General features: G+C 39.5%; 1 protein-coding gene across 2 annotated transcripts in view; it reads right to left on the bottom strand.

Moving 5' to 3' along the window:
- Window positions 1–16,446, bottom strand: part of LOC107224141 (synaptogenesis protein syg-2-like) — a 227,338-nt gene that overhangs the window by 13,200 nt on the left and 197,692 nt on the right. For both annotated transcript variants that reach the window (XM_046745259.1, XM_046745258.1), the window contains 6 exons: window positions 12,197–12,351; window positions 9,597–9,741; window positions 9,381–9,511; window positions 8,968–9,127; window positions 1,194–1,493; window positions 412–708 (listed from right to left, as the gene is read on the bottom strand). In XM_046745259.1, the coding sequence (XP_046601215.1) occupies window positions 412–708; window positions 1,194–1,493; window positions 8,968–9,127; window positions 9,381–9,511; window positions 9,597–9,741; window positions 12,197–12,351 (1,188 nt within the window). The remainder of the gene's footprint in view (window positions 1–411; window positions 709–1,193; window positions 1,494–8,967; window positions 9,128–9,380; window positions 9,512–9,596; window positions 9,742–12,196; window positions 12,352–16,446) is intronic.

The raw sequence follows: 16,446 nt of genomic DNA on the forward strand, positions 1-16,446 counted from the left end.
CACTCAAATTTTACCTCAGCACGACAAAAATTTCATACCTTTATAGTTGGAAGCTACTTCAATTTATCTCTACTCCAATTAGACGGAAATTGATTAAACGCTACGACAAGTTAACGAGGCTTGAACGTGTCCCAATGTGTGTAAAAAAAAAAAAGTCATTTATCGACACTTTACGGTAAGTTTTAGTAACCTGATCGATTTTGCTGGAGTGGTTTCGTAACACAAAAAATTCACTACAGCGTATAACACTAAATTTAATGAGTTCCAGGACTTTGCGGAGTCGTTATAAATATAATTTTTTTGATTTGAAAGGAATAATGAGATCGATGGGCGAGCCCAGCCCCTGGTCCTAATGATCGGCTTCAATTTCCTCGGTTACAAAAGTGTAACGTTGGGTAATATTATGCTTACCAGTCTGCTTCTCGGCAACCTTCAACGTGAACCCTTCGAGCAGCGTCTCTTTGCTTCGCCCCTTTGAATTCGCGGCGTAAAGGACCATCTTCAAAACTTTTCCTGGCTCCAGGCCAGCAACCGTGAAGGCAGCATCCTTCGACGTCCTGTTCGCCTGCAGTATCGCCGTGTGCTGGTCGAATACTTCAAGAAAAAAGTACTGCTGCTGACCACCGTCAAACCCCGCTGTACATTCCACCGATAACGAGTCCGTCGTCTGGTTTGTTAACGTGCAGTTGTACGGCGATTCTGGCTTCTCTGAAACAATCAAGTCAATCAATTGATTACCCATCGTTATTTTTAACCCAATTCACGGACAATCACCAGTTATTCAATTAGGTCATTTACTCGGAATCGATCAAAGTAACTTCCGTCAAGTACCAATATTACTTTTTCATCCGTCAGAAGGTCAATTACACGGACCAAAAATTATCAAAGATTTGACTTGACTTTAATGAAACACCGTCAACGTGATCGGTTATTGAATGTACGCTCGACTTCAAGCTTTAGAAAACAAAGCGGATAGTTTTCGGGGTTGTGAAGAGTCAACCAAGTTTCATTCAACTTTTTAATGTTACAAACCCGTTTGGTTCAATTGATCAGCACCCAATGTGATCGAGTCTCGCTATTAAATCATGAATTTACAGTGCACGATGATCGAGTGGAGCACAATTATTTATTGCATTTCATCAATGGGTATAGGATTGTCTCTAACGGTGAAAAATTCTGCTGATTTATCTCACGTGCAGGAATGATGTGGAACATGCACGCGTTCTTCTGTAATCCAGCGGTATTGCTCGCCCAGCAAAGCACCATTCCATAGTCCATTTCGGTGACCGGTCTGTAAGTGAGGATGCTCTGCGTTCGTCTCGTTGAGTTCTTGTACCTGGCTTGAGGAACGTCTACCATTTCTTCGGTGTTGTTAAAAGCCCATCGAAAGGTGTGCGGAGCCGGGTAAGCCTCAACGCGACAAATCACTCGCGCCTCTTCGTGCCTCGCAACACCGTAGACCAACTTCTGGTCCGGAAGACAAATCGGCTTGTCTGAAATCACATATCGATACTAAGTAGAAATGAACAAGAAACATCGCAGAGTGAGGCATCGGGTGAATTTCCTTTTTCCGCAGAGAGACAAAACCTTTCATTATGAATTGCTAACGAGATTTTAATCCTGTAAATTGCTCACTCAAATTTTTTCTGTACTTTTCGGAACTATCCAATTTGATATTCAACATTTTTCTCGCTGTCAACTATAGCTGGCACAACTTTTTCATACCGAAAAATTAATTCTGACATGAGTTTGACGAGTTTTGGAAATACCCTGAATTTTACAAAATATCGGTGTTCAAAATTTTTCAAACGAACGGTAATCAAGCTTCGTCCATTCCTTAAAATCACTTTTGAAAACTCATTTGTTTCAATGTTCCGAATGGTTTTAGAATTGAGAAAAAAACATTTCGTAAGATACATCCACTTTATATAATTTGATCGAGAAGAATATATGAAATAATATTTGTAAAACTTCCATACATGAGTCCATTCCTTGGTATGAATATAAAAATACGCATGAGCCTAACTTTCGTCAAGGGTTTTACGGAATTCAGAGTGATTGAAAAGTTCTTATCCGATTCGAGCGAGTCTATTCGGGCATCTGAAATTGGCAGCTCAATGGGATTTTCTCTATCAATCCTTTTTTCCATTTAAAACCATATTTATCTATAGCTGACCGTGCATGTGACTGGATGCACAACCGTGTACAGCGAATTCTATAAAGCTTTTTTCTCTATCTGATCTGATGCCACGTATCTCGTAATCTCCATTGAAAGTGGTTAAAGCGTTGAAATATTATCTTCCTATCAATTTAAAAGCGTTACTGTACTTTTAATGGAAAAATTTCCTACCGACATTTTTGTTCATATTTTTTTCCACATAAAAAATGCTACACGACTAGAATTTGAATTCAGCACGTGGTGCAAACTACTAGAATAATTCCTTCCAGTTAATATTATGTATGGCGAATTTATTCGAAATCATTATATAAGCCAGAGAGGTTGATAAAAATTAACCCTATGTTACTTAAAACTGCTGAAAATCACGTGAAGCCATCCTAATTCCTAGTTTTGAAGTCAAAAAGTTACCTGAGCTCATGAAAAGTGACCCGAATTGATTAAAAGTTGATTTCAATTGATTGAAATTCGCGTGACATCTTTGGAGAATTGAAGAGTCTGTTCCATCATGTTTCCATCACTAGTTAAAGAATAAAAAATCTTGTAATGATTGGATTTGTGGATTTTCTCTCGTTCTGACTAAACCGATACTGGATGTACAAAAAAATATTCCTATTTCAACACGGCATCGTCGCGTTTTACGTGAGTTGTAATCGGGTCGATTGCAAATTTAAAATTCATAGAAACACGGGGCTGCTCCAAGAGCGGTGTCGGAATGCGAGCGTGTTACCGACCGAGGCAATAAGGCAGCACGGATCCTGACCCATAACGCATCCCCAATACCGACTGCACGCGAGGCGCGAAGGACTCGATGCCAGTCAGTTTAATTATTTCCACCTCGCACACACAGAAAGAGAGAGAAAGAGAGTTAAAGGGGGGAGGCGTTTTTAGTGCGAGTGGACGGGGTTACGTATAATAGCGGTTCAGTGCGGAAACCCATTTGTCGCCGAGGGCAACAGCAGCCTGTAAATCTGCCCGACGCCAAGTCATTGTCGGGGCAGGCTGCCCAACCCCCAGAACCAAACGGCGAGTCCAGCCGTTCAAACGATCGGAAAATAGAAAACAATTCTCGGTAATTTTCACCTGACTCCCGCAAAGCGTCGTTTATTACATATTGTTTTTTAAACGTCCTCCTGTTTTGTTTTGGTTTGAAAATTCTTTCTTTTTTATTGCAATTTTTTTTTTTTTTTTTTCTTCATATCACACTATTCGCCTATATATTTATTTTAAATTTCATTCGAACCAAACTTTTCCCCATTCTTCACACTCTAACTGCGCATAACCTCGCTTTATTCCTGTCGGATTTATGTTCGTATTGTATTATACATTCATGAACGTATGTCTATAGGTATGTTATGTGTCGGTACCGCCTGCACTTGCCTTTACAGCTATTCGCGTCTGCGAAATTTTCTATTCTCTTATTTGACGGCAGACTGTGCAGAGCTCGAGAAATTTATCTCAACATTTTTCAGACAGGTGCTTTTTAGACTTGAAGTATGAAGGTTTGAAGAGCAGTTCAAAAGTTATTTCGTGTTCATTATTCATAGTTTTCATCATCTGTACAGAGAGTTTTAATTATCCGTTTGTTTCGGTTTGAATATTTCATTCTCTGGAATGAATTTAAATTTTAGTAAGGAATAATTTATCGATTCAACGATTGTTGGAATTTTATATAAATAATACGAGTAAGAATTTAATGAGTTTTTTAAATCATTTCAGAGAGGAAAATTTGTTTCATTTAAGAAGTATCAAAATAATTTTCAATTCAAATCTAAGGTTCATTATATATTCTTGAATATTATTATACAATTACTTTGAAGAAAATTTTGAACAAAGGAATAACACTTGGAGAAATGTTTGTCAAATTTTTTATGATAGAATTTTTTTTGCTTCACCATCTATTTGACTGCTAATTTTTTTTATAATTTACGGAGATACGTTATTATTATCATCATTATATCCGAGTGGATATTGAATACTTGCGGGATTTCTCGTTTCAAGTTAACGAAGTGTATACTGACGTTTTCCAGAACTGAAACTGACGCTTTTCTTCAGAGGTATTTTTCCCGCATATAGTATTCGGATAAGCCTGCATCGAAAAATATACCTAGCCTGAATATGATACGTATTATATACTTTTACGCCTGCGTCGAGGAATATTGGATGTAGAAAAATTGCATTAGCCGAATAATACGACACCGGATATCCCTCGCAGAGGCTTACGTATAATATTATACACGATAGTAGAAAGTATAGCCGAATACATGTACAATCTTTTTTTCTGGCAGAAGAAAATGCAGTAATAAGTTATGAGAAAAACTGGTCTCAAGTTATTTTTCGTCACAGTTTTTTCCTTGATCAAACTCGAGAAAAAATCCATTTCACGTCATTAGGAAAAAAAAAAAACAAGAGATAAAAAAATTTTCGAAACCAACATTGCTCTGTGTTTAGTGTTTATTTCAACACCTTATAATTGATTCCCATTTGACACCAGATGTAAAAAAAAAAAAAACAGTTGGATGAAACAGAAATTTAACACTGAACTTGAAATGATTGAAGACTAAAAAAATACTTGACAAATTTAAGATCACGATTTTGTGAATTTGCACAATTACATTCAGAATTTAATATTGAAATTTTTCAAACTTGACAAACTTCGGATCAGTTGAGATTCAAAGCTCATCGTTTGTAATAACAATAAAAAAAATAGGAAATTGCATATTATTAAGGAAAAACTAAAAAAATTTATCGTAAAATATTGTATGGAATGAAGTAAGTGGAGTCGCAACAAAAAAAAAAAATTGTTAGAGTTGCATTATGAATCAATTGTTTTTTCTCTGATTAGTCAGGAAAGTTTTAGTAATAAGCTAGTTTTTGAATCCATTCCTGAATACGAGTGCCTTTATATGGTACCATGTCGGGATATATACTTTGTATTACGTATTCATTCCAGCAGCATGCAATAAATAAATAAATAATTGATACAGAATAACGCTAAAGAGGTTCAGTCAACGCCAAGCTGCAGGGTAAATAACTGCAGAGAGTTCAAACGGCGTTAAATTCAGCGTCACTACGACGATGCGTCAGAGTGACAAAGCACGTTGGTATTTTCAAAAATTGCGTCGACGACGAGTTCCACATAAATTCCCAGAGGGTAAAAGCACATCCCACCCGAAGCGATGGTGAAAATTTGAAAAAACGCCGGCCCTTTCCGTACCCATAAATGGCAAACGAGGTGATCTTTATTGCCGGGACAGGGCGTACAGGTTATGTTCTCAATACGATCGTTACAGGCGGTGAACAGGGCCGACGTTTAATGGGCGACGCTTACTCTTGGTGACGATGTGTCCCTACTGTCGGTGGTTTCGGGCAGGTCTCGCAGGGTTTGCGGTGAGACAGTTCAGCTGCCGGACAGATGAGCGAGCGAGTTTCCCGCGCGCGGGAAAAAAAGGGCGGGAGATTTAGTTCGCCGGTCGTAATAATTGCCCGTGGAGTTTCGCTTAATCGCGCGTCGTTTGTAATATCGTTCGTTTTACCAACGTTACGCAAACGAGCAGGTCAAAATGCGTCGTGTGGTTGAAAAAAAAAAAAAAAAAAATAGTCATCCAAAAATTCACATGAACGGTATTTTTGATGATTCAAAGGACCCCGAAAAATTCTTACGGAAATTGGCTCAAGATCGAAATTTTCTCGTAGACACAAGTCCCAGAAATCAGTAGTTTCCGAAATACATGATTCTTATCTTATCTTCTTATTTTTGAGAATCAACCGTGCAGTTTTTTGAGCGATTCGTTTGATTTCAAGTCCCCTTGAAGCTTTGTAATTCATGAAAATCAGGAAATCCATAGGCATAAAAAAATCTGTACACCTTTCTGCCGAAGCCTGTATATCGAAAAGTACTAACTTTTGGGACTTGTGTACTACAGCATACTAAAAATCCAGCCAATTCTACCTGGAGCTAATTTGCATAAGAATTTTGCGTGGCCATTTTTTAGGCAGGTCGTACCTTTCTGATAAAACTGCGTTTACTTCACCGTTTTTCGGTAATGGAGAATTGAGTTTTATCTGATAATTCGCTAGATACCCCAGTTCTGTTCCTGTACGGCAACGACTGAGGGTAGCGCGGCCATTGTGCAGGTTCAATTTCATGCAAATCTCGGATATTACATCTCCTCCACAACCCGGCGGTAGTAGCTACACTTTCCATTGTTTCCGCTTTCCACCGAGCGCTGAAAAACAACCGGCGTTACTTGCTTATCCCGCGGTAATTGAGTTAATTTAATTAACTCGATTTTGTCGAATGTTGTTCTACACCTGTCCTTTCTCCTCGCCGCCATTGCCTCCGGCCGTTGTTTCAGACAACACCTGTACTCTACGCAGTTTCGAGATTCCGAGATATTTATGGACGGAATTTTTGGAAAAAGACATCAAAATTTATGCCACCGATAGTCACGTAGAATTTAAAGTTAGACGTATAATTTTGATGGTTTTGCATGGTTTTGACAAATTTTTTCAAGTAGAAATTACAATCCGGTTTAAAAATTAATGAGACCAAAATGTGTTTGCATACAAGGATCTGAAGAATGTAAATGAAATTGATCGATTTGAATTGAATTGGTAATTTTTAAATAAGTAGCCGGTTGTTTATAAACTTGTTTACTCCGTTGATTACATCGTTATACACTTTGAATAAATTTGTATCGTTTGTCAAATTTTGATGAGCTAATCATGTTTAAGTTTTTCTTTTCAGCGTATTTTTCAAAGCTTCTATCGCAAAATTTTTAAAACTTTTTTTATCTGCCGTACGATTGAATAAAGACGGATTTATAATATTATGAAAGGTTAAAAAATTTGAACTGGCAATTTATTGAAAAATCTATCACTACCATCAAACTATCATTCAAAGTAGACGATTTGTTTATATTCAATTCAAGAGTTGCAGTATAATGCAGATTCCTACAAATTGAAGGTTTACGACCTCCAGATATTTTCTCAGGGCCAAAATCGATACGGGGAAAAATGGAAAAAACTGCAAATATATTTTTTGGCTGTAACTTCCCCCATAAATTTGAAAACCCTCTCTCAGCTTTATGCTATCTCGTATAGAAGGCATCGGATTGCTCGCAGCCGTCTGATGTAAACCGGGATCTGAATTTCGTCCAGATGGGCGCTCTTGGGTTCTGTATGCAATCAAGTGCGCAGTGTCTCCGCTTCTAGGAGATGCTCAAGTGCTCGCGGATCGTCTTTGGCGGTTTTCGGAACGCCATTCCGCCCCTAAATTGCGATTATATGTATCCAGCAGCGTCAAGGATCCCGGTAGAGTCTCACGTCAAGGATCTCGTGCCTATAGTTACAGAGAGAAGCCAATTTCCAAGTGCTTCGAATCCGTGCAACCTGGATCCAACAACATGTACTTCAATGCCGCACGACGCGCTAATGACTACGCTGTTTCAACCTGCCAATTATGCGCGAGTCTTATTGTCAACCGGAAACCAAAAATACTAGAAATATATCGATATGTTTATATGTTGCTTGAAATGACGGGGAGAATCGATTTTCAACATTTTATGTGATCAAAACAGGTCTCTTCGACATTCACGAACGACGGAACAGACTAAGTAACATAAAATAAGGACATACCGCAAATATTTGACCATTACAACTGAGAGAGAGAGAGAAAGAGAGAGGGAGAGAGAGAACTTACACTTTGTAAACGAGGAGTTAAAATTGAGATAATTATAAAAATTCCCCAAGGAAAGTAAGGCACGCATCGTTCATCGTAGTTAATAAATTTCATCGAGCTTGCGGAAAATGGCCAAAGCTTCCGGTTTTGCGGTGTGTATGGGCACGATGTGTGTGTGTATTCACCTGCCTACATGCCGCACCCTTGTCCCGCGGGAGACGCACGCCAGACAGAGGAGCGGAGTTGAGGCAGGATGAATTAGTTTCCGCATTTTCGTGGCAAATTAATAATTCGCAAGATCAACACGAGCCTCAAGGCATTTCTGGGCACACATCCCAATCCCACCTTTCTCTTCCCTCATCCTTTCACCAAGGCCTATCTAATACCGACACGGAAACCGCTAGCCATCCCTGGAATTAACTCGCCACATCAAACCCGCGATCCAGACTCTTGGCCGGTTTATCCCTTTTACAATCAGAACAAAGCTCAGGTATTTAGACAAGAGAGAAGCTTTTGGCTTTCGTTTTTTTTCCGGTTTCCGGTTTGCGGTTAATCTGTAATCTTCTACTCGGCATAGAATTTCTGGGACGCCTGATTTTGCATAAAAAGAACGGATTTTTCGAGATTTCACTTTCGCTTAATTTGACGTTCTTCGCTTCGTTGGATTATCAATTATATTACTGAAATATTCTACATTCAGGACCCTATGATTTTACAATTTTCAAACTACTTCTTCTTTTCCATTAATATATCATCGTAAGCAAAAAAGAAAAAGAAATTGTTTGGAGTCGACTCAGTCGTATGATTTCAATAGTTTCTCAAGAACTTTCGGCTTCGTGCAATTGCAAAATCTTTTACGATCCTTCCGCAACATCTCGCGTGATTTTTATACCTATTTTGGATTTTAAAATGACCACGCTCTGACATTCCAATGAATTCAGCTGAATATCTATCGAAGCAAATTCGAGATAATTCACCAACAACTTGAAGCTTATGGATTATATCAATTTTAAATGGTTCGAAAATCTCATCTTGTATAAGAGTATTCATACGTAAAGAACATTATTAAACTACTGTAAATAATTCGTGGAGCGTGAATGTTACTTACACATTATTTTCAGCTCTACACTGTTGCTGGTACCATCGCCCTCGACGTTGCTTGCGACGCAGGTGTAATTGCCAGCCTGGGAGCGGTTCACCTTTCTGAAAGCGAGGTCGTATCGTTGAACGAAAACGCCGTTCTTCGCGTTGTTCTGTATAACGTTTCCCTGCGGAGCAGAAATTCAAGAAGGTATATGAATAGGTAGTCGTAAACAATTACCTCGACTCCGAAAGAATTCTCTCCTCTGTGAATAACGTTCACTTCAATTTGTTCCAGGTCGAGGTGTCCAAGAACAAAGGAAATCGCTGATTCTACACTATGCCGAGTAAAAAAGCAACACCAGATGGAATGAACTCGAACCAGAAACTCAAATTTGCAAAGACTTTTCTAGAACAACTAGAAAATTTCTATAAGCTCACGTTGTGCTTCCAGACGACCTTGTAAGCCTCGGGATTCGCGTGGACTTTACACTCAAAGTAGACGTCGTCACCCTCCTCGATATCCTCGGGGTTCATGTTCGATCCAAGCTCAAGTCGAAGAACAGGGACGACTGTGGAACCGAAGGAGGAAACATTTGAGTATGGTCAACCAGTGGAGAAGATAACCTTCAAGGTTTCGTCCTTTGATGTACTTACAATTGATGTCCAGTTCCCAGTTGGCCTCGTCGACGCCTCCGTGAACTTTGTTGTTCTCGGCTCGGCAGGTCAGCTTCTTTTTATGATCCTGGAGCGTGGCCTTGAAGTTGAGGGTCGACATGGTCATGTTCGTATCCGGCGATATCTGCGGAGTATAAACGAGGAATTTTCGTATTTGAATGGCGGTTATTGTAGTCCTGAAATTCCGCACCAATCGTCTTTCCTCGAGTTGCATGCTTTCGAGCTTGCGGGTGATCGATTTTATACAACGAAGAGCGAAACAGGGGCAAATAGTCATGGAGTGAAGAATAACTAATAGCTCAACTACGTCCAGAGGTCAATACGATCTGATGGTTAAATCTTGCAGTACCCGCGTGGGCATAACGTATATATGTATGTATTATAATGATACAAAGAGAACTGGATCTGACAATCGGAAAGGAATTACTCCGGACCCAGAGCCAATAAATCTCCGGACGAGCGTGTCTCGGCTTCATTTGCTCGTCTAATTATGACGTACTGCTATCAAACCTGGAATATTTATTGCCCAAGTTTTCCGAATAGCTGTGTATATATATATATATACGAAGAATTAATGAGATGGCTTGAATTGGGGAATACGAATTTTCATCCCTCAATTCGGGCCAACGTCAACTTTAACAATATTGTCACCCTTTGACACCCCTCGCCAACCTTGCCGTAAAATAGTTTCTGTACAAAGTTCGCCGATTAACGTATTTGATCTTGAAATATAATCAAAGTTTGATAAATATCGGAGCACATTTCGACTCCTTCTAATCCACCAAATAGCAAAAATTTACCTCCCAATTTAAATCAGTGTTCGAAAAATATCGGCAGATACAATTTTTATGCAAATAATGTACATTTTGATTAGGGTCTTGCTCATCAAACTCTCTACTATGCGGGAAGCAGTGTCAAATTCGGAATTTTCATCTTCAAAATCTGATCCCGTTGGCGGAGAAATGTTTACAGTAAAATTTTTGTACGTGTCACGTGAACTTTCGGTCATTTTCCATCTGTCCAACCGCCATTTTGTAGAGGATAATTCGATGTACGAAAATTTCGATTCTTGATTCAAACAGAGCACTCGAAAAAACTCCTAAATACTGAATTTCATCAAAATCGACCTTACGGTGCTGGAGAAACAGAGTGAATAGCGCTGAAATATGAAGAAATAAATATTGAGGGGGTAAAGCTTAACCTGAACAGCAATCAGTACTTCTGTATAAGAGCAATAAAAATACAGAAGTCTTGCGGGAGCAACTTGAGTGAAAGTGGTTGTTAGCAAAGAATATATCCCGAGCTTGCAGCATATTTCAAAGCAATATCAGCAATGAAGACGTTTTCGTTACCGACGGAGCGATCGGTTCCCGAGGATTAAAAGTATATCTTTATTGACTCGCAGCTCGTGCGAGCAGGCAGCCTAGACTTTATGTGTTATACCTATAGACCTGCAGGACCAAACAGGACAATCATTCTCTCGCACGCCAAAAGATTTATTGCTCGGCGCCATCCACCGCCGCCGCTTTCACGTTACTCGCCTCGCTATTATTTTGCTCGCTTCTTACTCCTAGCGAATCCCGCAACAGCAGCACTTTACCTTACAGACGTTCCCGGTTCCCTCTCCCTCCCTCTTCTTCTTCCCTTCCGTGTCTGGATACCACCTTCCACGATTCGCCCCGTAAGCTCGACCGATTACCCACTTATGCATCGCTCGATTGTCTACAGGACGTTCTAAAATACATCGGTAGCAGGAAATTTGCTACAAAAAATTTTCTAACCGCTAACGTTTCGTGATTTTCTACCTTTACGAATAAGCGGAATTGTCTAGATGAGCTTTTTAACAACAGGGACAAAAAAAAAAAAAACAAAAACTCGTAGTTCTTCAAAAACTGATCAATCCAGCGGTGATAGTATTCGATTTTGAAACGATCTCGTCATTCCGAAAAATCCAGCTATACTCCAACATTTATTTCAGCATATTTCAGTGCTATTCATTCCGATTTTTCAGCACCGTAAAGCCGATTTTGATGAAATTCAGTATTCAGGGGTTTTTTCGAATGCTCTTTTTGAATCAGGTATCGAAGTTTTAGTATACCGAATCATCCTTTAAAAAATGGCGGTTTGACCGATAAAAAATGACCCAAACCTTACATGACACGTACACAAATATTCCTGTGCCTCATGTCTGTAAACTTTTTCGAAGAGTTTTAGGCCTTCAATAAATCGGAAAAAATCAGGGTATCTCCTTGAAGTGTCTATTACATTATCCAAAAGTTAGAAGACTCGAAAATTGAAAAATATCTCTCATAAAAATTGATATTCAGAAATCGATTGTTCCCTGAAAGACTCAGTCTACAGACAGAGGGTTAATTCTTTGAACCTTCAAAAAGTGTTCACAAAATAATTGCAATTCTAGCTTGAAGGTAACCTGCCACAGTGAATTAGTCTGAATAATTCATTCCATCCCATACTTCTGATTCTCGATTGGTGAAGTGTCTCAAATTTGCAAAAATTTTAACGATATGTTGAGTATTTGCTTCACTGTTAGTTCATAATTTTGACCAATCGTGTCTTACCGTATCCGAGTAGTTGTCCAAGCTCTTGCCGTTCAGGTACCAAGTGATTTTAGCCGGTGGTCTTGATCCGTATGTCATGCAGTTTATGCTGTACTTTTTTTCAGCACTGAGGGGTGCCAAATCGCTGACGAGCAACTGAACACTCATTGGCCTCACTGCAAACAAAACATTTGGAGTGAACGTGGGGCAGAAATTTTTCTCATATGGAATAAAAGAATAATTAATAAGCCTTATACTGCAAGATTGAAGAATCGCTCCGCTGATTATTTTATTATATATTATTATTATCTACTGAGCAGTGAAACAAAATTGCTTGTAAATGTCTAAAAATTCCGCTGTGAAAGTGATGCAAAAGATTTGGAATATTGTTATTCGCAGATTATATCAGACGGTAATTTGAAATAAAGTGAGACATAAATTTCACACCTTTCGACGATAACAAGCGGATTTGAAATTTTTACTTCCCACTGAAATTCTTACGGATTCTAATAAACGGTTTCGTTTCCAGAGATTCTTGATAAGAAGATATTTCTTTTCGTTTGTAAGAAGTTTCGGTAAGGGCAGTTCAACGGCTTCCAGCTTAAGGACTGACGCGTCGCGTTGTAACGACCGAAAATCAACAAGTAACGCTCGTTTATCACGACCCCGCTTTCCAGTAGCTCCGCATCTGATTACCTTGATAATTCCTCTCCAAAAATGTTTAGATAAATTCAAGAACTCTATGATAGATGATACAGATGAAAAATAATTCGCGAAAGAGTAGGAAACTCCGGTTTTTCAAATTTGAATAATCCATTCACAAAAGTCAATACTCGAGCTCGTTGAAAAAACGCTTATTAATTTATTCAATTTTGTATATCTCAGTTTTAAATATGGTATTTAAGTGAAACTTCAAAAATGTCGCAGGAAGCACCACTGACAAAAAAAAATATGATAAAAAAAAAAAATGGTGTATCACGAAAAATCCTCGACTTCCACATTTTGGCTAAGCAGGTGAAGGTTGAAAACTGCAATAGAGCTGGTGGCAGGTTTGCGTATTCTGTGAAGCGGCAGAGGAAACGTTGAAGCTCCGTCAGGGTGAGCATCGAAGGGAAAAGAGGGTGCAGGATTCATCTCAGTTAATGAATCGTCCCATTATGAATATATTCATTCGTGCAGCTGCTCACCAAGCTGCCACCTCAGTGAAACTGCAGTGAGACGAACGATGCGCTACCAACGAACGAACGAACGAACAAACGAACGAAGGAATAAACGGAAAGCAGTCTGCTGTGAGGAAGGACTAAAATTGCCCCGAGAATAAAAAGGGAAATAGTAATTCTCTCTATGAATTTCAAATTTAAGGGAAAAGTTGAACTCCACTTGGCGAAGGAAAATCGCCCGACCCCCTTTCTTATTCTTCTTGCTCCTCAACTCGGGCTCTCTCTTCGCTAACTGCGGCCTATAATACGAACTCAGTAGATATTAAGATTCGAGCACCTCGTTAAGCCGAAGGTCTGATTGTAAAGGCACTTGTCCTTTACTTTTTTCTTTTTTTGCTATCGTCGCGACGACGGAAATGAGGTTTGATCGGAGACCGAGAATGCAGAACTTCGAAACTCTGGGATTTTTGGAACACCTCATGCAGTTGAAATACTCGAAACGAGTCAACTGAGCTTGAAATAACCCCGACACACTGTAATAAGCTCCGCTGAAATTCATTCGAGGGACTTGAGAAGTTTGGAAAATACTGTGTTGGAATTTAATAGATTTAAAAGTACTTCCAATCACTTCTAAACGAGATTCGTGAAGCTGAAAAAACTTATTTAGTAGAGTCGTGATTATTGCGAAGTACGGCACCAGGCTTTGAGATACTTTGAAAAACTTTAGAACAAATCACAAATTCAATAGACTCTTGTGTGTGACTTTAGAAAAAAAGCTTGAAGGCTTTTGAAGTATCGGTAGAAACTTTACAAGCCCTGAAATCAGTCGAAAATAAACTTTGCACTATTCAGAAGAGCTTTCAAATGCTTCATTCATTCAATGTATTTTGACGAGCTTTAGATTACTGCGAAAATCAGTTCACAACACGTTACTTTGATTGGTTTCAAGTGACTTAGAACTTGACTGGAATCATTGTGTACTTAAAAATGCCCAAAAATACTATTTAAACTTTGGAATCTACTTCATAATTAATACCTGCCAAATCCGGAAGTTGTTATTCAAGTTTTGTATTTTCAAAACGTAGTCTATCGAATAAAATTGAAGTTCACCAAATGCAAGTATGAAAAATCGGCAATAGGGTTACTTTGAAATTCTGAAAGAATATGCATAAAGCAAAGGCTAAAATTACCCTTCCCTCTGTTTTCATTTCACATACAATGTCAATAGCCGTTAATCACCGGAATAATAAACGCGACGAACAAGGTGTGCCGATTCTCATCACGAGTATTAAAAAAGCTCCGTCGTTAATTAATACACGCATATTTGAAAACCGCAAGAAGAGCGCGACCCGGTGAAAAATGCAGATTTATTCCGCATATCAGGGTAGCCTCGAGGCCAACGGTTAAGTGCCGAAGCTCCTAGATGAGCCTCGGGGGGGAGGGGTCACGTGACGTTCACTCGACAGAGTCTGAGTGGGCTCTCAGCTTTCTGCACTCATCCCACTTCCATCCGCCAAGTTTCCCCCCTTCTCGAAAAGCTCCGCAAAGCCAGGATAGCTGCAAAGAACCAGTCCGCCTTTCACGGCTTGAAAAACTCGCCGGTGAGGTCACGCGATCCATTTGCGCATGCGCCGAAGCGAGAGACGCGCGAGTGGCGCCATCGGGTGGAGCGCCAACGAAACGGACCGACGGTTTCCACGGTTTTTCATGAAATTGAAGGGGAAAAACTCGGCTGATTTAAGGGGATCGAAAAGTATCAGAGCTGCTACCGAGTGTCACGTTCTTTGGGTTTCGAGAAATGAACCGCGTCGTAACTCAGTAACCGCGCGAAATCATGGCCGTTGCTCCCTCGTCCGTATAAATCAGGACCACCATGTTACCCAATTTCACTGGCCTGACTCCATTACCAGCCAACTGCCCTCTAATTAGTAAAGCTCCATTAGACACCGGTGCCTGCTTCCTCGTACTTCTTCGCCCCTTTCCTCCACCCTCATTTCCGCCTTCCCACGCAACACCGTTAGCTCTACCTCGTCTCATAATTTTCACCTGCGTCGTTAATTTATTGACATCGTTGTGCCGAAATGCTTTCTACCTTATCATGATGTTCGCAGTTTTTTTTTTTTTTGGTGAGTAATACAAAAACCGTAAATCATCGGATGTTTTTAAATAGATACACGAATTAAAAATAGTATTCGTTTCGTAGTGTTTTTGGCGTATTATCTGTAAAACAATCCATCGTTTAATGGTTTTCTTCTTGCTCCTTTTCATTGTTACACGTAAGCTCAGGTTAATGTTGTTCATGAAATTCATACTGTTTTCAAATTCGTACAATTCGTTCTCTTTAAATGAAAAAAAAAAAAAAAAAATACCAAGTACCATACTTTACTTCAATTCCAAACTATCTGAATACAAATTTAATCGGGAATGCTATACTCGAATATGAAATTAAAAATGACTAAATAACGGATATTTTAGAATTGAAATACGTTTATTGAAAGAACAACTCCTCGAGCAGAAAAACTCCTCAACCAATAAATTGGCAAAGCAATTAATACAATCTAATCGAAATACTTTGGAAGTTTCATCGAAACTTTGTAAACCAAATATTTGAACATTAAACCTAAGATTTTCAACGATAAATTGCCGACATAATTCCGAATGATACGAGAAATTCTTTTTGCAGCACTGGTTTAATTCGGATAAATGGCGATTCGAGGCTCGTTGCAAGACACGCGAAGTGTATAGTCGTGGCCTGCAGTTGATTTTTCACCTAGCGAATGGAGGGGCCTTATTTTATCCGTATCTCGGTTGTTCCGTATCCCATTACCTCGACGCTGAGCCGCAAATCCAATCTCAAGTCGATGCTATTCCTTGCTAATGACTTGTATCGGCTTTCCAATTTAGACAGAAATCGATCGTGCGGGTTGTACGATGCCCGATTCTCGCAAAGGTAGGTAAAGGCCGACCACTGCCCGCACTGCTATTCAACTAGCACCCTAATCGATTGGTTATAATACCCGGAGGCTGGCCGGATTGCCCGCGGGCCGTTCTTGACGGCCAACAAATAATGAAATTCCGTCCACTCGACTCTTCGGGGCAAAAAGTGCGAGA

Source organism: Neodiprion lecontei, chromosome 7 (genome assembly GCF_021901455.1).
Source record: "Neodiprion lecontei isolate iyNeoLeco1 chromosome 7, iyNeoLeco1.1, whole genome shotgun sequence".
Taxonomy (NCBI): Eukaryota; Metazoa; Arthropoda; class Insecta; order Hymenoptera; family Diprionidae; genus Neodiprion; species Neodiprion lecontei.